Here is a 23,883-nt window from a genome sequence, read left to right on the forward strand (position 1 = left end):
TGGAATTTTCACATGCATTCGACTCAATAGACCACAGGATGTTGTTGGCTGTCATGCATTTTTATGGTTTTCGACCAGAGGTGGTTTCTTGGTTTGATTCCTATTTGGTGAATAGGAGACAAAAGGTTAAAATTGGGATGGATTTCTCCTCATCTTTAAGTAGTAGTAGTTGCTGGTGTTCCACAGGGAAGTTGCCTTGGGCCCCCATTCTATTCACCCTGTTTTCCGCCACTATGGGTTCAGACTTGCAACATAGTCGCTTGTATTCATACGCCGATGATGCTCAACTGTGTGTTTCATATGAAGCCGGAAGAGCTGACTCAGCAGTTTCCATTTTGAATGCTGACTTGAGCATTGTCCATGATTGGTCTGAGAAGCATGGGATTAAACTGAACAAGGAAAAGTGTAGTGTGTTGTCGATTCCTTCCAATGTGGGTTCGGAGACAGTGGGTGAGGTGTTGCTTGGCAGCGTCAGACTGAAGGAGTGTGAATCCTCAAAGCTCTTGGGCCTCATGCTTGATAGTGGCCTCACACTATCTGGTCATGTAAGTGCTGTTTGTCGGCGAACACTTGGTCACTGAGAATGCTATACAAGCATAGGCACATGTTTCCTAGAGAGACCAGGCTTCGCCTTGTCCGGCTCTTGTGCTCTCTGTGATCGATTATTGCCTCCCTGTCTATGGCAACATTGTGTCTAAAGGAGATTTAGAAAAAATTACAGAGGGTCCAAAATATGTGTGTAAGGTATGTATGTGGTTTTAAGAAGGTTTGGCCATGTTTCGGAGCCTCGACGATCGCTGGGTTTGTGACTGTAGCTGATACTTGTAACCCTGCGCTCCTCATGCCTGGTTTTACAGAATCCTGACCACTGGCAGGCCGGGTGGGATATCTGAGAGAAAAACTAAAAAGCAGGTCTCAAGTCCGATCTCGCAGTACTAGACAGGATCAAGTGTTGGAGATGCCTCGCGTTCGCCGTGAATTTGAAAGAAAGCGATTTGCGTACTTTGCTCCCAAAATTATATAATGAACTGTCCTCCAGCGTAACAAGCCAGGGTGTATCTGAAACGACCATACAAAAGAAAAATATATACAAGTATTTAATGTACAATACAAGGTGATATAGCCATATATAACTGTATGTCTAATATTATGTTTTATTTATTAATAACTATAAAATAAGCTTTTAATTTTTTAAGAACTATAATAAGACATGAGTCGTTTTGTAAACAGCAATTATGTTGAAAACCGCTCCAAAATAAAGTCCTTATTTATTTATTTATAGGTAACAACAATACTCGAAAGAACAAAGGGTTTCGCATGAAAATTTATATCTACAATATTTCGAATGGTGTTCATAAGACTGAGAAAGAAATAGCAGATATTACCTTTCTGCCGAGACTTTAAAATTAACTTCACTAAAGTCCCTGTAGACTTCACTAAAGCCTGAAGGTCGCATCAGTAACATGAGACTCGATAGTATTGTGTTTTTAGAGATGGAATAACTGTTGTATTGAGATGTTGAGTAAAGTGAATGGAAACTCTTGCTAAACTCCTTATCACTGTTAACAGTGTTGTCAAGCGAAGAGAACTAAATTGATTTACTTAATTAACTACGCCCTTAGCTCATTTACTGTTCATTCACAGTAAATGTACGCTTGTATGAACAAACAAATGGAATATATATAATTTGTGATTCAATGTTTATTGAAATCAAATAAGGCTATTGCCATTTATACAATTTAACGTATATATATATATATATATATATATATATATATATATAAAACATTGAATATAATAATGCCTTATAATTGAAAATTACTTGGAACTTTTGTACATAAAAATGTTTGATACGATATATGGATACTTATCGAAAAACTCAGTATGATAAGTGCATCGTATCGCATTTATTTTTCAAATCGATGGTTGTTTGGTCCGAAGAGGAATGTTGATTATTGTTTATCAGTTCTGACTGTCACCGTGTCACCTACTGCGTGAAGCGTGCTTGTTGAGATTGTTTTTGTTTACATATGTGGTTTATCGTTTTAATTTTATTTAAGTGACATTATAATAACATTTATTCAATGGCATTTTATTCATTTGTGTTAACATATCACTTAATCGTTTTACTCGTAATGCACTGCAATTGCAGTAACTTCAAGCGAAATGCACTTATTATTATAGGTAAGAAAGTAGATACAGATGCCCTTTACTAATATTGCGGTTAACAATAAGGATAGGAATTAAGTGCTATCAAATAGGTTTAGTATTTCCAATAGGGCTACAGTATAACAAGCGGAAGAAATCCATGTAATCATTTTTATAGAAATAAAACTTTAGTTCTTGGAAATGGAGCCTGTATTGGATATTCTTAATTTAATCACTACATTGAGAACACACCATCCAATACTAGTAACTTTTTGTTTTTGTGAACCCTTTCATAATAAGGATATCTTCATCAGATACATCACCAAGGTAAAGGCAAAAAGTAAATTTGTTTATAATAATTGTTTGACATATGTGATTTTAATATTAATTTGTTCTATATGGTGTAGTGTTTAAAATAAAATTAAATGATTACTGGAATTATACTATATAAATTTGGAAAGTTATTTTTGTAATATTTGTAAAGTTAATATTAGATTTGGTATTTATTTTATAACATTTTAAATACATTATTAGAACTGTTTATAATATCTAGTTCATTTAAATGATGTATGAGGTAGTTGAAATCTCACTTTCCGTCATAAATAAAACCATTGAACTCGTGAATGTGTGCACATAATAGATATAATATGCCCGAACATTTTATCATGAATGTTTATCAAATGAATATTCCAGAATAATAAAACAAGCGAATATTCCAGAAGAAAAATTCGATAAATTCCTCTGGCCAGCAATCTACTTGACTCCCACTAACTCGGCTCATAACTGAAGGCAGACCGACTGGTCAGATAATGCTGGTCTTTGCATTGCTGGTAAGCGTACAATGTACATATGCTGTTGCTTGGGATAGTTCTGTGAATGGTTTTTCGTTCATTTAAACTACATTTCTGAGGAATATGCTTCCTTTGTAAATAACTATTTTTGTTTTGTTTTTAGATGACAAATTGTTAGCACAGTTGTGTGTTTTTCCTGCTACTTTTCATTTCTTAGGAGTTTTGTTACTTATTATTCTGCCTACAATTGCAGGGATATAGATTCTTATTGCATGTAAGCTTTGTGTGTGTGATACATGTCATCTCCACTTGTCTCGCAAGATTGTCTTGTAAATAACAAGTCATTGGACAGCTAACCTGTTCCACATTTACACAGTTTTCTCTGTCAATTTCAACTGGAACAGTGGCGACCATAGGAAATGAAACTGTACTAGTTTTTTCCACACACTTCTTGATATATTGTCATATTAGTTGTGTATTATAATCCATGCATGTTAGGGTCCTAGCACACACTGGCATCTCAACTTTAATTTTCACTAGCAATGGATTGAGTAACATATAGTGAGTATGGCATTTAGAGAATTAATGTTATACTAAAATTAAGAAGCAATGGTTCAACACAGCTTCTTATTTATTTTTTTATCCTGATTCTATTTGATCATGTCTTATGTGAGAGTCAACTTTTTGAAAGAATTTTTCTTATCGGAAACCTATAAAAAACTAAATTTTTCAAAAGAAAGTACTTCATGGTGTTATCCGGAGGCCAATATTTTTAAAGAGATTTTCTCATCTGGAACCAAAAAAGTACATTATTAGAAAAACACACTTTATTTATCTTACTGTGAAAATTACATTATCATTATGACGATCAGTTCATCGCACCTGAAAAGAAGCAATGTCGGTGAGAAAGAGACCACTCAGTCCCTATCTAATATTTGTTATTAGGCTATACATTTGTAGTATTATAAATTTTAAAAGTTAAAGTCGCCATTTATGAGCATTCACGTGCTCTGAGCTTGAATTTAGGCATTATCTCGAGAGATGTTTTTGTTTTTTTGCCAGAAGTGCACACTTATGGTCAGGTACATTTCCGATCGGTACTTTCCTGTTCTCAGATCACACGCTATATCTCCAACGAGATTGGACGTCAGAGAAATTGGACGATCTGGGACGTGATCTGAGGTCTGGAAAGTAACCAAGTACTAGTAACATATTTATGATAACCTAACCTAAACCTATGTATATCGTGTAATAACAAGAAGTAGATAGGGACAGAGTGGAATACTTCTTGCCAGCATCGCTTCCTTTTGGGAGGCACAAAACAAGAGCTGATCGTCATAATGACATGTAATTTTCACAGTAAGTCAAATAAAGTCTGTTCTTTCTAATTATAAAGGGTTTTCAAGCCCTAAGTAAGACAAATTTTTCCAAAAATAATGGCCTCCAGATAATACCATATTACCGAAAGAACAGACTAATTGATTTACTATGAAAATTACATATCATAATGACGATCGGTTTTTGTTTTCACCAAGTGATGTTGGTGAGAAAGAGGACACTCTGTCCCTATATAATAGCGTTTACTGAGCGTGCACGACGAGCCTAAAATATTTAGGTTTACAACTTGATTAGGTCCAGTGATCATAATATTCAGAATAAGAAAAACATCTTGATTGTACTAACTAATTTTTCTTAAATATCTTACCTGATTTCAATCTTGCTGGGATCCTACAAAATTGGTAAGAAAAGCATGTCTTCTAAATCTAAACTTTTGAAAGTCATCATGTGTCCTGACTGTTTGCACATAAACTTATCCCCAAATATTCTAAACAAGACTTCACTTGTTTTAGCGTACTCTGGTGTGACTGCTATTTCTTGTCAAGTGAGGAGTTTGGTTGTGGTAGCACACTCATTGTTATGCATGATACTATTCTCCAAAGTAAATTTACTCTACTGTGAACAATGTTTAATGTGTTTTCGTAACATGCAAATTTTCTCCCTCCATATTTCTTGGCGACCCTTACCTTCCACCCAATTGTTTTTCATCTAGTTATTCTAACTTAGAGAGCACTACTACTGTCCTGACCATGTTATTTTGATGAGTGACTTTAATATACCTGGCTTGAATTGGGATAGTATTGATTATTCTCTGGTGAAAGAATCAATACGTGCGCTCATTGACTTGGCAATTACACTTGATCTCAAGCAGTACAATTTATTTTGTAATTACAGAGGTTTTTCTTATCTTCTCTTTCATTGCATCATCACTGGTAACTGAGGTGGAGGATAGACATCACCCAAAATAGTGGTATTATCCGGAGACCACAATTTTTGAAAGAGTTCTTCTTACCTACTTGATACTTATACTTACTTGATTCCTTTGTCGTTAGACGAGATTCCCTTATAGGCAGCGTCAAAATTTAAGAACTTACACACTAAAACAATGGTCTGAATTTTAAAACTATATACATAACGACTTGGCAGTGGGTAAACTAAACAGTGGCATCTTGTCAACCTCCTTAAGTGAGTAGAGAGGTCTGTTTATAAGTTTATTATGCAGGATTACCGTTAATCTCTCCGTCTCCAGATCCCTGATGTCCGAAGGTAAGGAGTTTTAAAGCCTGATACCAAACCTTGGGAAACTCCTAAAATCTTGCAGGGAGCATCTAGTTGTTGAGCACTGTGGGTATTGTAACTGTATCACTTCTAAGTGAGATTAAATTGAGTCTTTCTCTCACAGACAGCATAGAAGTATAGACATATGTTTGTTATAAACAGTAAGTATCTGAAGCCTGATGAAAATCAGTCTGTAGTGGTCCAGTATAATCTGGAATTAAGCCAAAACCTCAGTAGCTTAACCGAACCTTCGGCATCAGAGTCCGCCACACTCTTGAGAGTGCAGAGGAAATGTTGGGTCCTTTCATCATTTAACTGGAGATGATAAGCATCAAACCACTCTTTCGCTTGCCTCAAGACCAGCTTTATCCCCTTCCAGAGCAAGAAAGTCCTTCCCATGTGTGGTAAGGGTGTTGTCATCTGCGAACAAGAGTGAGCCTTCCTAGATGTGTCATTTATGAGGATTAATAATAACAGAGGGCCGAGTCCTATGGGACTCCATGCTCAAGGTTTCATAACTCGGATCTTGTACCCTGCAGATATACCGCTTGTTTCCTATTGATAAGTAAGAGGTAAGTGTCATATGGACTGCTCCCCAATTCCATAACAGACCAACTGACATAGCAAAAGAGAGTGTGACACGCAGTCAAATATTTTGCTTGGATCACAGAGTGTTGTGCCACAGATTCTCCACCCTCGATTGCCTTCGATATCTGCTCGGCCAGTGACAGCAATAGCTGTTGTGGTTGATCGACTCTTCCTGAACCCATGCTGTCTGTCCAGAAACAAATTATTTGATTCGAAGTAGTCTAACAGCTGGTTCTTCATAACGCATTCAAAGATCGTCGCCAGAGTTAGAATCACAGAAATTGGTTGATAGTTGGACAGGACCTGGAAATTACCCTTCTACAAGACAGGGACAGTTGTGGCTATTTTCAGAAAATCTGGAAAAATTCCGTACCTCAGAAGTATGTGATGCAGCTACAGATCGGTACCATTAAACTCATGACGGAAACAAGAGAATAGAGTGTCAAAAACTTCCGGTCCACTATTCTCCATTTTTTGGTCCCATTTAATCAATTTTATAGCTCTGTAAAAAAGTGGTATTTTGTCTTCTTTCTCTTAAAAAACTATATCTAGAGTGCCAAAAGGGAGAAGGTATGTCACTTACCATGAGAGGTGTTGTCTTAATTTCTAGGACATCTGCCAAATGGTTTGCAATCAAAGGCTTAACTACAGATTATCCAAACATGCCTTTCCAATTTTTACAGAAGTGCCACTGGATGGAATACCTCAATATTGGGCTGATCAGTATTTCCTATTGATTTTCAAAAGAATTATGCTCCGGTAATTGTATCACATTTGGCCATCTTATTGGGGGTTTCACTTTCTGAAACTGTCTATTCATTGCTTCTTAAAACATATCTTATTTGACCTCTTCCCCGCCCCTCTCAAATTCTAATTTAGATTGATTCTTATAATACATTGGTATTGTTACAGCGGATGATGCGGGCTTTGAAATGGGAACATACAGAAATCATATTGTTCAAACTCCTAACTTGGATGCACTAGCTAAGAAAAGTCTAATTTTCAACAATGCATATACTTCAGTGAGTAGCTGTTCACCAAGGTAAATACAAAAGATTACTGTTTGTACTCTTAAATTAACATTTAGTATGATCCACGTTTAATATTGCGATAATAATTATTTTAATAGCAATAGGCAGAATTCTGTAAATTAGGAAAGTGTATGAGGATAAGTGCATGTTATCTTCAAACAGGTAAAATGTTTATTTACCATTAAGGTACCATAGGCTGATGTTTTACATAAGTAGTTTAGTTTTTTTACATGAATCGTTATATCTCACTATAGTTAATAAATATCTGTATTATACTGTATTTTCCAACACACACTAAATAAAAAATTGCATGTTTTAGACCTGACACTTACAAATCTTTAGTTGCTGCTATTGTGTTAAGGTTATCCTAAAAAATGTAAATAGTGTTTACCACTGAAGGCAAAGAAGATCATATGACACCATTTGATGTGGAATACAAAACACCTAGGCATCATAATCAACTAATCTATATTTGAAACCACACGTTGATCATCTATTGTATATTTAGCAAGTCTCCGGTAGCGAGACAGTTGTCGAACAGCCTTTGTTGAGTTCAACATATTCACAGTAATAACAATTACTCGTACTATCCTGTAAACAGCCTCTACTGCAAAACCCAGAAACCTTGATGTCCTCAACTGTAACGAGGAAATCTACAGCTTATGCTCTTCCACCAGATTGACATAATGCTGTAATAAACCTCTCCAATCAATTTTCAGTTGACATTAAGAACTTAAGCTTCTAACTGACAACCTAACTGCTGGAACGGCTCTTTTACTCAATGGAAGAATTTCTAAAATGGGAGGACTTCCCACTACACCTGACCACATGGACTAACAGACATAACATCTTCCTAGAAACATTCCTTCTTGTCTCTATACTAATCTTAAAGATTATAGCAATAAAGAAATTGCCTGTAATACAACTTGTTGATTGTTTTGTCACCAGCCGGTCGGCAGTGTTAACAGGGTTCCCTGCTCACCAGAATGGAATGTACGGATTACATAACGGAGTCCATAACTTCAACTCTCTGGAGCACACAGTCAGTTTGCCGAACATCCTCTCCCAGCACAACATTAGAACAGGTGATACACTTAATTTTGTTAGCCTACACAATTTTAGGAAATTTAATTATTGTTGTCATCAAGCAGTGCACTTCAATAATTACAGCTATTGTAAATTCAATAGGTTTGAATTTAACTGTTAATAAAAGTTATCATATAAATGTAATATAATACTAGTTTGTGTGGTCTTATCCATTATCAACACAATAAATCTGTTAATTATTTAACTTAAGTGTCATATTTGATTTGTTATTGTTGCAGGCATCATCGGGAAGAAACATGTTGGCCCAAAAGACAATTACCACTTTGATTTCGAAGAGACTGAAGAAAAAAATTCCATAATGCAAGTAGGACGAAACATCACTCATATTAAGTTGCTTGTGCGAGAGTTTCTAGCCCAGAATACTTCTCAGTAAGTAAACTAAAGTAATGGACAACAATACAATACATTATGATAGTGCATGTGGGATGAAAAATGACTCATTTAAAGTTGTTTGTGCGAGATTTTCTAGCCCAGAATACTTCCCAGTAAGTAAACTAAAGTAATGTACAACAATATAATACATTATGGTAGTGCATGTGGGATGAAAAATTACTCATATAAAGTTGTTTGTGCGAGAGTTTCTAGCCCAGAATACTTCCCAGTAAGTAAACTAAAGTAATGTACATAAATAGTAATGTAAAGTTAGGCAATCAAGATAGATAGATAACACCATTTTCGACTTGAGATCCAACAAACTTCAGTTTAAATAAATTTTGCAACAGGTGATTTAACGCTTTAACTATTACAGGGCAGTTTAATCCCTTTTAGGTAGATTTCATATAAATCTGCCCATTTCAATCATCCTGATAATGGAATTTCCAGAGGATCTTTTTGCATTTTCTCTACAATAATCAACCACAATAATCTGAAAATGTATTTATACATACTCGTATATTAAAAATGATGTAGACTTCTTTGTTTAAATAGTCCTTTAATCTATTGCCATTATCAAAAAGGATTTTAACTGATGTATAAAAACTGAACTAACAAAATGAAATGTTGAACCTTTATAAATACAAAAAAATATATGAATGTATTTATATATGTATGGGCTTACAAAACAATATAGTGCAAGCTTGTGAGCACAATAACTGTTGTAATTTTTACTAGATCCAGATTAAATTTGGTATAGAGATAGTGTATTTATACAAACCTTAGATAAGTTCATTAGCCAGTATTCATTAACCGATAAAATGTTTTAAGATGGTGGCCATTTGCATTTGTAAAAAAATTTAACTCAGCTGTTCCTCAATATTTTGTGATCTGGTGGTCAATGACATTGTACTGCAGCTCAATCTTGAAGCTATGAAGGGACATCCAAAACATTATCTTTATGTACACGATTGTTAATGGGATGATTAACTCTCCTGTGCTTCTTAAGATGATAGACTTTTGCACACCATCGGAGACTATCAATTCTTTGCTAGGCACCACCAATAATGCAGGACTATTTTTAAATAATTTTTTTATGGTACAATACTAGTTTATTACACATGATTTTAGCTTGTTTTTAAATGCTCTTTACCGTGAAATTATTGAAATTTCAAAATAAAGTTTTCTTATAGTAGTAATTTTACCTCAAAAGTGGATTTTTATTTTGTTTCTGTAGAAAAGTCTCTGTCTAAATTGATTTTTAGTATCAAAAAATGTATAAAATCTGATTGTTACATATTTTCTGATGGAAAATTCATTTACCTCTCAAAATATTTAAAAAGGAGCATGTTATGATAAAAAACTAACTTTAAGTGAATTTTCTTCCCAAAAACCTTGCATTTTGTTAAAAATAATCTCTAGCACTTTACTATTTTCTTACAATTACTTTATGGCATAATATTAGGTTATTAAACATGATTTTAGATTGTTTATAAATGCTCTTAAATATCATAAAAATACTACAATTTCAAAACAAAGTTTTTTTTATAATAGTTATTTCACCTCAAACTGGATTTTTGTTTTGTTTCCGTAAAAATGTTGCTACCTGAATTGATTTTTTTTTATTTTAAAAATTATATAAAAATATAGTCTATGTTAATAAAGAGTACTTTTATGAATAATAATGAAGCTTTTTATGATCAAAAATTAAGTTTAGTTAAATTTGTCCAAAATTCTCAGGCACACATAGTCACACAAAAAAAACTCTGCATTTTTCAGCATAGATTTATTTTCACCTCTTTGACACTAAAAGAATTAATAAAGGACCAAAAATACATGGTTTAAAAAAATATGAAGTAATTTTAAATAACTTCTATTCTTGTACTTTTTATATCTCTTAAGGTTTCAAAATCGGGCTTGTTCAATGTTGGAAAAAGGAATGGTTATACTTATTTTGTAAAGCTCATGATCTCAGAAACATAAGTGAATTCATGTTAATAAAATACTGTCATTATTATGTCATTAACTAATATTAAATATAATGAGATATATTGTCTATGTGGGATTTATTATGTAATATGTACCCTAAATGTAAGTGTAATGTTTTTGTAAATAGACAATTTATAATTGTTTCATTCATTGTAGGCCGTTTTTCCTATATGTCGCATTTCATGATCCTCATCGATGTGGACACACCGACCCTCACTACGGCAACTTTTGTGAGAGGTTTGGATCAGGTGAACCGAATATGGGGTATATCCCAGATTGGTCACCCATCATCTACGAACCAGATCAGGTACAGAGCTTACTCTTTTGTTTCAGAATGATTTAATTAGATATTTAGATTAAGCAATGCTTAACCTTTAGAACGTCATTGACGTGGATACACGCAAACTCCATACTTTACCTCCAGTATTAGTATTAGTATTTTTGGCACTATTTTTCAAACCATCCAGGATAAACCCAAACATTAAGTACAAAATATTTTAGTTTATAAGAGAGATATTGATTGGTGTAATACAAGTTATACCTTGCTAGTTGAATGCTTTAGGTTTTACAAGTTTAAAATATCCTAAATTTGACTTTAAAAAAATACATATTTTCAAAAGAGTACTTCTATGTTAACCTTGTACAAAAATCTGAATTTACTAAATTGTTTTAACAAGGTATGTTACTTTGACACTGTAAAAAGACTGTGAAACCATACATCTTTTATATTTTGGACGACCCTATATACAAGGAGTAAAAAAATTTTAATTGATTTTTCAAAATGATCAGCAAATAGAGAGAGACCTTTATAATGAGGTACGGTTTGACCTGTCTTTAATTGAAAATCTTTAAAAAATGACCCATACCACTCGAGGTGCCATTCATTTTGGCGTATTTTTGGGTGTTCAAAATTATTTTCCCAAATTCTTTGGGGTCGAAATATGAGGGTTTTCATTAAAACAAAGAAGGTAGATTTCTTGGTCCAGCCACTTTGCTTTGAGGACGGGTGGTCTGCCTCACCTGTATTACAAAATTAAAATCTTTATGGTAAACGTAGATGATAGTCATGATAAGGCCACATAAGCATAAGATCCAAGAAAACTGTTAGTATCTACATTACAGTAGCCCGCTCATAAATAGTCTGATCTCCAATCAGGTTTCTACTCATCACATAACAACTATTTTTTATTTTTTCTATGTAGGACTGCACCACTTGTTACATTTCAGTCGTACTTTTTTAATTTGACAATACTCGTAAAATAAATAGCTTGGTATAATCAATTTGATAAATCTGCTGTATTAAAATAGTACAAGTATGTAATTTTTCTGCTTTTGTTTAGTTTTGAATTTTTTCATGATATACACAATTTACGTGTATAAAAAAAGAAGAGTTAACTCTCTCTTAAATTGTCATACAATACACAAGGTAATAAGATATTATGTAATATAAAGTAATAACCTAAAAACATTTTGAACATTCACCTATGTTTACCAAAAATAACATGTACAATCATTGTGTCAATGAACTCGTAGACTGTATGGCTTATCCAAATATGAGAACCATTTTGTTATACAATATAATCAGACTTAACCCATTGCGGATCGTATTGTTTTGGCGCGTGGGTACGAATTAATTTACGGTCAGCGGCCGAACGAACAGCAATGGTGCACCACGTCGTATCGCTCGCTATTGTATACTCACTTTATATCTACGTTGAACTGGATTCCGGTTTATAAAAATATCTGCATCTATATTCGTAAAAACAAAATAATTAAATACAATATATTGTTTAAGAACTATTGTAATAAATATCGATCAAGTTCAGACGATCGTAAGTTTCCCATTTCGATCAGCTCATATGACACGCAAATTATACCATAAAATGCGATACTAGTTACTATTATAATAACAGCTGAGGAAAACAACCAATCAGAAGCGCTAAAAAGCAGAGAGTAAACTCATATGAATAATTTTTCAACTTCGACATACAACTGCTATCTGTAAGATATATATAAAACTTTTGAAAACTCTGAACCTAGACTGTTGTTAAACACTCTTAGTTGACAAGTGAAGACGATCGCCCAATCTATCAGACATTAATAGAACTTTTTGGAGGGAAACTTAAAAGCAGACCGCTTTTGCGACCTGACCTCGTCATCATGTTGTTAGGCCCAGCTGCTGCGTGACGAGCGTAGCTCGTCAGTGATCCACAATGGGTTAATACAACTAGAGTTACGACATCTTCTAAATAAGACTGAATATTCAACAGATTTGCATTTATATTTTGAGACAGTTAACTAATTTTTAAACATAAGGCACAAAATCATAGTATCTTATATGCATATGTATGATCAAACTTTGTTTTCTGTACAAATTTGAATCACAGTACAAACCCTTGATAGGATGTTATTGTTGATTTATGTGTAAGTCTGTAACACCACTGACAAAGATCTGTTGAAGGTAGAAGTGCCATACTATGTCCAAGACACTCCTGCAGCCAGAGAAGACATAGCAGCCCAGTACACTACCATCTCTAGATTGGACCAAGGTAATAACAGTAAATTATCATTACGACAAGATTACTTTCACTAGTATCTCTACACATATAATACGAAATAATAATATATCAAATTATACTATTTTCAACCTCATTTCTTTAGTCTAATAAATTCAAATAAAAACAAATATGCTGATTGAAAACATTTCATTGTTTTGTCAAGAAATCCAAAAGTGGTGCATCCAAATCCTTTTTGTCATATACAGTTTGACTAGCATATCATACAATGAATAGTCTGTGAAGCTAATAAATTTTACAAAAGCGTGTTGAAATTCAATGTCTAATTGGTTAGTAGAAACTTTGATTCATTTGAATTATAGAAATTTCAGTAGTCCTGCAAAATGAGTTTCTGTGTTTTCTAGAAATAAACCTTCAACAAATAACTAAAATTTGTTTAAATTTATGATATTTATAGGTTTTTAACAATGTTGGATTCTAATACCCATAATTTGCAGTGCTATAATTGGAGATCCTTATAACTGGGAATTTTTATGTAGAGAAACACAAAACAAACACATTGCCAGAACAACAAATGTCAATAGATATTCACTTTTATTTAACCACATTCAGAAAGTTTGTAGTATATTGTAAAATACTCTGTATGTTTGTTAAAAATCTGACTCTATACTACATGTAATTACACAGATTTAATTACATTAGATTTGCTAAACCAGTGTTAGGTTGTTAATAATACAAAACCTTGATGAATGGATAATATTACAGTATAATAACCTTATATTGTCCTCAAAATAACTTACACTTTATTTTTTTTACTACTTTAAATGAATCAATATTGTTTAAACATTGACATTTTAGGGTGTTGTTTATTTAATCTAAAATAAATTTTGGATTTCTGTTGTCTAGTTGGAAATTTAGAATTGAAAGTAATGTCTTTAACTTTGTTCTGATGTTTATGACACTTCAAAATTGTCTACTGGCTAGTATCAAATTTTGATTTGCTGAAGGTAAGAAAATAAATGAGCTTATCCTTGAAGCGTATCCAGAGTTTTCCCTTGTTATGAATTATAAAAAGAAGAAGTTAATCACTCTACTCTTATGAAAATGGGATAATAAGATTCCTTCTCCCCAATCCAAAATTTTTTGTGCACTACTTTTACATAGGAAATGGAGACTATTTTGCAACATTAGAGAAATTAGAGAGGAAGTTGAAATTTAATTGTTATATCAGGAAAGTAACAATAGTGATATTTAATTTTCACTGCTCTTAATGTTGTATCAGGTGTGGGATTGGTACTGAAAGAGCTAGCTGATGCAGGGCTTGATGACAGTACATTGATTATCTACACTTCGGACAACGCAATACCATTCCCTGCTGGACGTACCAATCTTTACGATTCTGGTAACTATGTTCTGTACCTTATCTTTATATATTTTAAAATGTTTTCTAAGTACAACTCATTGTAATAACCATTTGTACCTTGGAAATGGTTATTACAAATGGTGTTTTTGGTTTTGGCTGGTATAGTTTACAAGCATAATAATTGTCTATGAAATATAATGCAAAGGGTATATGCAATTCATTAATAATTAGACAATTTTAGCCCAGTAAGAGTTGTGAGTGAAAATATTGGTACATGGAAACCGGTGGAGCTTTTGTCTGCCATTTTGAAACAGATTGGCCAGTGCTTACAAATATCAAACTGGAACTTGCAAATAGGTCAAAGATTATGTAGGTGTACTTGAATATAACATTTGTGCAGTCATTTTCACTTCAGGTTTTATGTTGTCAATTTATTGAATTCATTAGATACAAATATACAATACATGCCACAATAATATACAATATTTATAAACTGCCAGAATATATAAAGAAGTAAATGATAAATAGTGGAATTAAGATAAATTTGTCATTATGAAAACTGATGTGTGAATTACAAGAAACATTTGTATCTCATGTTTCCACTAAATTCCAAGTAGTTTCATATAATATATTTTAATGATTTTTCTTTGGGGAATAATTGATTATAGAAGTATAGTTGTGATCATGCATGAATAAGTAGCCTCGTGAATAGTTGGGAAGAATCAATGAAGCCTCTATTTGTCTGTATAGTTCATGTAGGCCAATACACAATGCAAACAGTTATTAGACTGGTTATTTAGAGATGAAAAAATAAAATATTTTTTATGAATTTCAAAGTTAGATTAATCACTGACCCAAATTCTGGGGGTTATCCCATTTTCCATGGTCGAAATTTTTGAAATTTTGCAAGTGTATTCATGCCTAATAGTAAATATATGGCGTACATTTTATCTCCCGACTCCCTCAAAGCAAGTAAAAGAATTGACAAGTGTGTTTTTTTCTACTTAAGCTGGAAATTATCACAGATTATTATATGACTATATTGAAAATCTTACCATAATTACAAATTTCGTAAAACCCCAATTAAGTAAAAATGTGACATATGGTATTATGTAAAGGGAACCTTTTTTATGTAGTTAATATGTTCTTTTAATATAGTTAATATGGACTTTTAATGACGTTTCTGTGCCTACTTATTAGTACATTCTCGTTTTAGAGGAACTAGTACAAGTACTTCTACTCACACAACCCTTGTCATGTTGTTTTGGAAGTTTTTTATCCCTCTAAAGTAAATTGGGAAAATAAGATAAAACTGTTTGTTTCCCCCAAAAAATAGATATTAAAACAATGTTTTAAAATAATTTGGTATAATCAGACACCTTTTAAAATGGGGGGATCATGTTACTCTCCCAAAGGGAAGAGTCAGGGAGTAAATTATACATTGTATATTTACTATTGGCATAGAAACTCACCTGCAAAATTAAAATAGTTTATGGGAAATGGGTTAACCCCGGTGTCATCAATTAATCTTATAATCTCATTTTCCTAAAGGCAATTTGCTCACATGCTTTCTTCGTTATGCTAATTCTTGATGCTACATACAGGCATGGCTGTCCCAATGTTGGTGTCATCACCAGAACACACAGAACGCAGAAACCAGGTCAGCTACAATCTAGTGAGCCTCCTGGATCTTGCCCCCACGGTGTTGGACTGGTTCCATATCCTCTACCCCCTGACTTACCCTGTCTTTACTGGACAATCATTATTGCCTATACTCATTCAAGGTACATACAACAACTGATTGTTACTGACTTATTTTGTTTGATTGATGTGTTATTAGTAGTATACAATTTTATATTTTACATTTACTTTTTTTACTTTAAAAAAATCTTTTGCTATTCTGGCACTTTCCAAGACTCTGAAACTGCCTGACTAACAAAAGTGTATTATCGAGTGATGTCTAAAATAGCAATAGCAATGGATGGGAATGTGAAACACGGTACAAGGGTGGTTCATCAGTATTAAGAAAAAAATTAGAAAAAACCCATTTTTTGGCCAAATTAAAAATAATTTTCAATATAATCTTCTCTCAACTCTATACATTTGTCCAAGCGTTTCTCCAATTTTTGTAAGCCGTCTAAAAAGTAGGATTTTGGAAACTCCTCAAAATAGGCATTTGTTTGGGTGATTACTTCCTTGTTGGATAACCTAGTTGGTAAAGAAAATAGGAATAGTGGAAGAATAAGAATATAAAAATTTGATGAATATGGTGAATTTTGTAATAATTGGAACTTGAATTCCATTAATTTGGCCATTCCAACTGTGCAGTTGTATACAAGAGCAATGTTTTGATGAAAAAAAATTGTTTTTTTCTCAGATGAGGACGTTTTTCCTTGATTTCTTTGCTCAAGTGTTTCCTTATCTTTACAGAAGTAATCAATGTAGTTGATTCCGCAAGCATTCCAAAACACCATGGTCATAACCTTACCGGCCAACTTGACCATCTTCGCCTTCTTCAGAGAACATATTTATATTATTTAGTTGTATTTTAATGTTCTCCTGAAAATGTAAAAGCTGTCATACTCTGACAGTGGTAGACAACAAACTAATACAAAACGACAAGTAGTAGTACACGTATGCAAACAGCTGCAGTCCCACTACATAATTTCTGATCACACTCAAACTCTGTTGGGCTAGTCTATGTAGTTTCAAGCTCTGAGAATTCCAAACTCAGTTTTACAGAGACCTAAAAATAAAAACACTTGGAACTGTGTTTTATTTTTTTAACTCCGGGTAGAATTTGTGCTGGATTACCAAAAATGACGGACTTCTATGTGGAAATTTAGTCCAATTTCCAATAGGCTTACCAACAAGTGTTTTAACTTTTAATTTGAAATTTTTTACTTATCTTGTAGATCTATGTAATGTATTAAATGTGTGTGTTTTTTTTAAAGAAGAGTCTGATAGTACCTGTCCAGATAGGATTTGGTACCTTTGTATTTTTTAGCAGCACATACATATTAACACTTGACGACTTAAACCATGTGGCCACCTGATCTCCCTTCTAACATCCTTAACTTTACATGTAATAGTTGTTATAGGATGTTATTATCTTAACATCTCTGTTATATATACTGTATATTAACCATGTCTCACACAACAATAAAAACGATTGTATCAGAGCGGGCAACTGACAATGAAGCGGTGTTTGCCAGCCACAGCCTACATGAAGTCACCATGTACTACCCAATGAGAGCTATTCGTACCCATGACTTCAAACTGATACACAACCTTAATTATCTCATGCCCTTCCCCATCGACCAGGACTTCTATCTCTCTCCTTCATTCCAGGTTGGTGAAAGAAGTAATAAGTTCTAATTTTATGAGGTTCACTCTTTTATTTAGATTTTATTAAATGAACACGTGACATGACAAAAACATTTTATGGATTCAAAGTTTTGTGAATAACAACATTTTATATTTTTCTATACCACTCAAATTTGTGCCAATTATCAGTACATCATAGATCCTTTTAATACTTATAAATAAATTATGAAAATTTGTGCCAGTAATAGGTTTAGTTAAGGTCTTACTCTAACCAAACTTAAAAATCTTTTTAGTAGGTCTTTCAGAAGACGTAAGGATTTGATGTAACCAAACAATACCAGTAATACTGCAGTATGATTTGTGATGTGTATTACTAATCTCTGTATATAAAAGGCAATAGCCCTCATTCACTCATCACTAATTCTCCAACTTCCCGATGTCTTAGAAAGTATAAATTTGGCACATGTTAAACTCGTTGAGTAAATAGAAAAACGAAAAATATTTCCATGAAGATCAACGTCATATAGGGGTTGAAATAGGTTTTGGGACTATGGAATAATTATATTTTTGTGTGTTCAACTTCTCGATGGCCTAAAACAATGAAACACAAATGTTTATTATGCTCTCAACAGACAATATAAAGATTTTTCATGAGGATCAACCACCCATCGGGGCTGAAATAGAGTTGCAGCCCGTAGAAGAACTATATATTTGTTTTCCAACTTTCTGCTGTCCGAGAAAGGTGAAATTTCATAGACATGTTGTATGCTCTCGATAGACTACTAGCACTCTTATGTGACTTTATGTCACCTGCCATAATCTGCATTAAAACATGAAAGTACAGAACTAAAATAAATTAATAAAAACACAGTATTGTTACTATTAAAATAATAATAGTTAACTCTATATACTTGAAGTAGTCACTGGATTAGCTACGTTCCTTTGCATGATGCAAGATGTAACATACATTTCCAGTCCACTTCCCTTCATGGATTTATAAATCCTGTAGAATTTGTATTGTGATTGCATAATAAAGAGAAATAGTAAATTATCAACAATATTTTAATTACTTATTCAGAAAAAACCTCTAAAAAACTCTTTTGTGCTTAGTTGTTATAACGTCTAAAAGTCCAACCTTTACATGAAAAAAATTAAAATAATTGGATGCATTTTAATTGTATTTTTAAAATAAGATATCTCCCATAATTTTCCGATCAATAATAAGAACGTACAAGATTTTGAAGTTTAACATTGTTCTTATATCGCAAAACATAACAGGTTTTTACGTACAACATTGTTATTTATGTTGTATTGAATAGTTGAATTGAATTGTATTGAATAGATAGAGATTTAAAGTAAATAAAAAGTGAAGTTTAAATATTGATTAATTCATTGTATATATTTATATACTAATATGTTAGAACATTCAACTAAACATTGTTGAATCGCACTCAGAAAGGAGAGTCACCGCCTTGGTATCATAGTCAAAAGAAGTACTACTACCAGCCTCAATGGGAGCTGTTTGACATCAAAGCTGATCCTCAGGAAATAATGTTAGTCGATGTTGTCCTCAGGACTTATTGAATCGCACACAGAGGGAAAGAATCACTGCCTTGGTATCGTAGCCTGAAGGAGTACTACTACCGGCCTCAATGGGAGCTGTTTAACATCAAAGCTGATCCCGAGGAAGTAGAAAACTTGGCATACAATGTCACCTTTAAGGTAAGCCATCAAACATCTTACTCAGTATAAATCAGTATAAACTCATTTAAATTTTATGAAATTTATTTTAATATTTCTTATAAAAGTATCTTACTACAGTATATTAGTAATTTTAAATATCTCTACAAGAAAATACTTTTAAAAAGCCTTCTTTATTAGAGAAATTATAATCATCAATATTGATTGATACCTGACTACAATATTTGTCCGGTGAAAGTGTAGATTAAAAAACTAGATTAATAGACATGAAAAGTGTGTTATCACTTTTGACCAAAGACTTATCTGAAAAGCAAAAATATTTTATATACAGATTAGAAATTTAACATTTCCAACAGATGAACTGAATGCTTCTCTACATAATATGTACATATTATCTTGTGTACATATTATATGTACATAATATCTACATATTATGTTATGGGTTTGAGAGGAGTCCGAACTTTATAGGGTTACTATGTTAGGAATTGTTTGTATAGTTCCAAACCAATTTATATTTTAAAAGAATCTTATAGCTAGTGCATTATCATACCAAGTATCAAAAATCACAAGTAATGTTCGGCCTATTCTTTATCGTGGATTTATTTTTCCTCTATTAAACAGGATCTTGCAACATCATTTTTGAATCGAAGATCATTAAATTTTGATACATTTTGTTATTTACCTTTACATTTTAATATTAGAGGGTCTTTTTTAATTAAAAAGATTCTTACACCAAGAACTTGACACAGTGCATTACTTAATTTTATTACATATTAGAGTTATAGCTGTTAAGGTGCACATCTCATGAGATCAAAATTTTTGATAATAACACATGTATTCAAAATTGGTTAAAGATTAAATTAAAACTAAGCAATGTATACATGCCCTTGGTGCACAATACGTTGTGGCTTGACGTTTCTTTAGCTACATTTGTTGTGTTCCCATTTGGTTCACTAAACAATCATAAAAAAATCAAGATAGCATACACTCAATATCAACAGTGAAAGTGCTCTCACATATTGTGAAGTTTTTATTATTTAAACCAACAAAATACTCACCAACTACTCACCATTATTTCGAAAACGACCATAAGTGTAATCTTATAAATAAAAATGAATCCCACAGCTGAACCGATTTGGCTAATTCTTTTTGTAAAATATTCGTTGAAATCTAAGGTATATTTATATGAAGAGAAAGATTGGAAACTTGAATTGTTTTCGAATTTGAAAAAATGGTAATGTTTATGTTTCATGATCCAAATATAACTGACACTAAGCTGATACAATCAAGAGTAGTTCGACAAAGTGTCTGATGCATCACTTTTATGTTTAAATTTTATAAAATATTAAGTATACAGTGCTTGATCAGTAGTGTAATGCAGATTTCAAAGACAAAGAATTGTAGTCCTAAGTATTTATACTTTTTTTTTTTTGTCTAGACAACAAGGCAAACTCTACTATAATGGAAATATCTTAGATCAGAAGTATATGATAAGGGGTAAAAGTAAACGCTTTTCAACCGAAACAAGTTTCTAAGTTATGTATTTGTATTTTCTTAATCGGGGCAACAAGGCAGACTCAGCTATAGTCAAAGAAATATAATTACTTCAAACCAGAAATCCTAGTTGTGCAAAACGAGATATAAGAGTCTCGTTAAACTCGGAACCTCTTATCCATGATTACTAAAATAATATGTACCAGAGGTATGCCTACTTATGTTTGAAAAATGTTATAGGACTATCTTATTACATCATATGTATTTTACCAAGTAGTATAAGGACTTAAAGTACCAAGTAGTCAAAGATCAATTGGAAAACACTACGTCTATCATCGACCTGCTGGTCATCTGCTCATTCACTATATTGCAATGAAGCCGCACTTCCGTGAAGATTTCTCTTTGGAGTCAGTTCTCTTTAATTGTTATTTGATGCAAGGCTCCCATACAAACTGTTTTTCAATATAAAAAAGCAATAGATTTAAATAAAAATGCCAACTCTTGATTATCAAAAGGACTCCCCCATCTCTAGATTAGTTGTTTGGGGGTGAGACGCCAGTAACAAATTTTCAGAGAATACTTACCTTACAAAAAAGGCCATAAGGGTTTTGTTCTGGCTTGACTCATAATGGATGGAAAGCTCTAGAGGTGTTGAAGAACCAAGGGATTCTAACAGTAGCAATTCAGATCCAGGAAGTAGTATTTTATGTGGATGGCATACAACTTCCCATAAATAGAAATATACATCAACATAAAAAAAAAATACTGGCCTCTACAACCTTCCAAATCACCGTTTTCAACTTTTTAAAAGAATAATATACATATACAACAGACAGTTATACATATATATACATATAATTTCAATAAATTCAATACCCTTTTTAACATTGAATCGCAAAAAGTATTGAAATTAAATAAGGCAATTGCCATTTATACAATTTAATGTATATATATATAAAGAGGATGTTTGTATGTATAACATTGATTGGCTCAGAAACTATTTGACCGATCATTATGAAATTTTGTATGTATATGTATTTTTCCACAGAGAAGGTTTATATGCTATGTCCATTGATGTCATTCACCAACAGGCGGTGCTGGAAAAGATAAGTTTTCAAAACACCTGCACAATTATAAACTGCAATTACGAGACAGTTACGTATATTAAATAGCCAAACACTGTTTGAAGGCACTAAGTTTTGATGTATATTATTGTCTTTAAAATAAATTTCTGATTTAACTTAAAACTTGAGTGTTAGACCACGTTGTAATAAAGTACATGCACGTCTACAATGGCTATAAACACTTTTGACAGATTTTCTTGATCGTGGCAACAAGGCCAACTATACATTGGTGTTGGAAATATAATTCACTTGAACCAGAAGTGCTCATACATGGGCAAAGCTTAAACATGCATGCGAAGCTGTGGGAAACAGCTAGTATTATAAATAAAGATGATTCTGATTCTGATCATTGCTTGATACCTAACAACATTAGGCTTGGAAAGCATGCTTTATACAGTGAGCACTATACAGGAGACCTCTATGTTTTGATTTCCCATGAAAGAATGGGTGCACAAAAATGAAATTTCAATATATAAAAGCAATAGATTTAAATAAAAATGCCAACTCTTTATAGATGGTCTGATATAATATGGATGTCCAGGATGTCGTAGAGAGTCTTCGAAGGCGGCTTGACTCCTGGAGACAGGACACACAGGACCCTTGGCTCTGTGCTCCCTCTGCGGTGCTGGAAGATATGGGAGACTATAAGAAGCATCCTCACTGCTTCCCCCTCTACAATAAGATATGAACAAATGGAAAAGTTTTGTATATTCATACTCCCTGAATTTATATTAAAGTTTAGTTTATGAACGCACAAAAGTAGATTGCTATATCAACTGTACATGAAGTTTACTGTGATATTATCAATGCAGGTAGAACAAGCAAATAATGTTGTCTTTCTTGTCAAATTAATGTAAACTGGAATTTTTATATGGATAAAGAAATATTTTTTATAATAAAGAAAATTCATCAAATATCCGAATAAAATAAAACAAAATTATAATTGTACACAAACATACATAACAGAAAGCGCTTGATTTATACATTGAGTATGATACAGGAGACCTCTATGTGGTTACATAGAGATCAAAAATTATAACAGCTGAAGTTGTGTGGCTGTAATATACAGTTGATATTGTTGTTTAGTGTTCAGATTACAAGTACCGGTATGAGTTCTCTTCCTAATTTATCAACTGATTTATCTTAATCTTGATATTTTAAATAAAACACAATACCTAACTAATTTTATCATATGCTGCTTTTTGTAAATATTACATAAAGTTTTTAGGAAGTTGCCAATTTATTAAATAAAGTTATTAACAATTTTGTTTCTATAATTAGGTCTTTCAACCAAATTTCAACTTTTTGCAAAAAACTATTTTTAAATTAAAAATTGTTAAGTGAAAAAAAACATAATGGCGAGTTTGTGTGATTATTAAAATATTGAATATAATATATTGGTTTGTGTTTGGACCATAATACTTAGAGAGTTCAGGGATACCTTGTTTATGTTGTACCTCATCCATGACATTCAACATCTTATTGTTCAAATATTATGTTGTACCTCCTCCATGACATTCAACATCTTATTGTTCAAATATTATGTTGTACCTCCTCCATGACATTCACATCTTATTGTTCAAATATTATAAGAATAAAAGAAATGTTTTACTAAGATATGTTTCTTGGTTTTTAATTTACTCATAAAACACTGGTCTCCTTTCAAGTTTCATTATACTGATCTCTTTAAAATTCAGATATTTAAACAGTATTGTA

The 23,883-nt window shown here is 32.6% G+C and overlaps 2 protein-coding genes across 2 annotated transcripts in view; one reads left to right on the forward strand and one right to left on the reverse strand.

Moving 5' to 3' along the window:
• Window positions 1-1,950: 1,950 nt before the first annotated feature.
• On the forward strand, window positions 1,951-23,786 carry LOC124355193 (N-sulphoglucosamine sulphohydrolase). The gene is given in 12 exon segments (XM_046806200.1): window positions 1,951-2,184; window positions 7,056-7,185; window positions 8,123-8,259; window positions 8,500-8,650; window positions 10,799-10,949; window positions 13,104-13,191; window positions 14,441-14,560; window positions 16,126-16,305; window positions 17,703-17,872; window positions 19,423-19,461; window positions 19,463-19,570; window positions 22,709-23,786. Coding segments are annotated over 12 exon segments (1,521 nt in total). The 5' UTR covers window positions 1,951-2,084; the 3' UTR covers window positions 22,856-23,786.
• Window positions 22,639-23,883, reverse strand: part of LOC124355194 (proton-coupled folate transporter) — a 30,945-nt gene continuing 29,700 nt past the window's right edge. Inside the window, exon 11 of the mRNA XM_046806201.1 lies at window positions 22,639-22,839. The gene's annotated coding sequence lies outside the window, so the exon portion shown is untranslated. The remainder of the gene's footprint in view (window positions 22,840-23,883) is intronic.

Source organism: Homalodisca vitripennis, chromosome 2, assembly GCF_021130785.1.
Source record: "Homalodisca vitripennis isolate AUS2020 chromosome 2, UT_GWSS_2.1, whole genome shotgun sequence".
NCBI lineage: Eukaryota > Metazoa > Arthropoda > Insecta > Hemiptera > Cicadellidae > Homalodisca > Homalodisca vitripennis.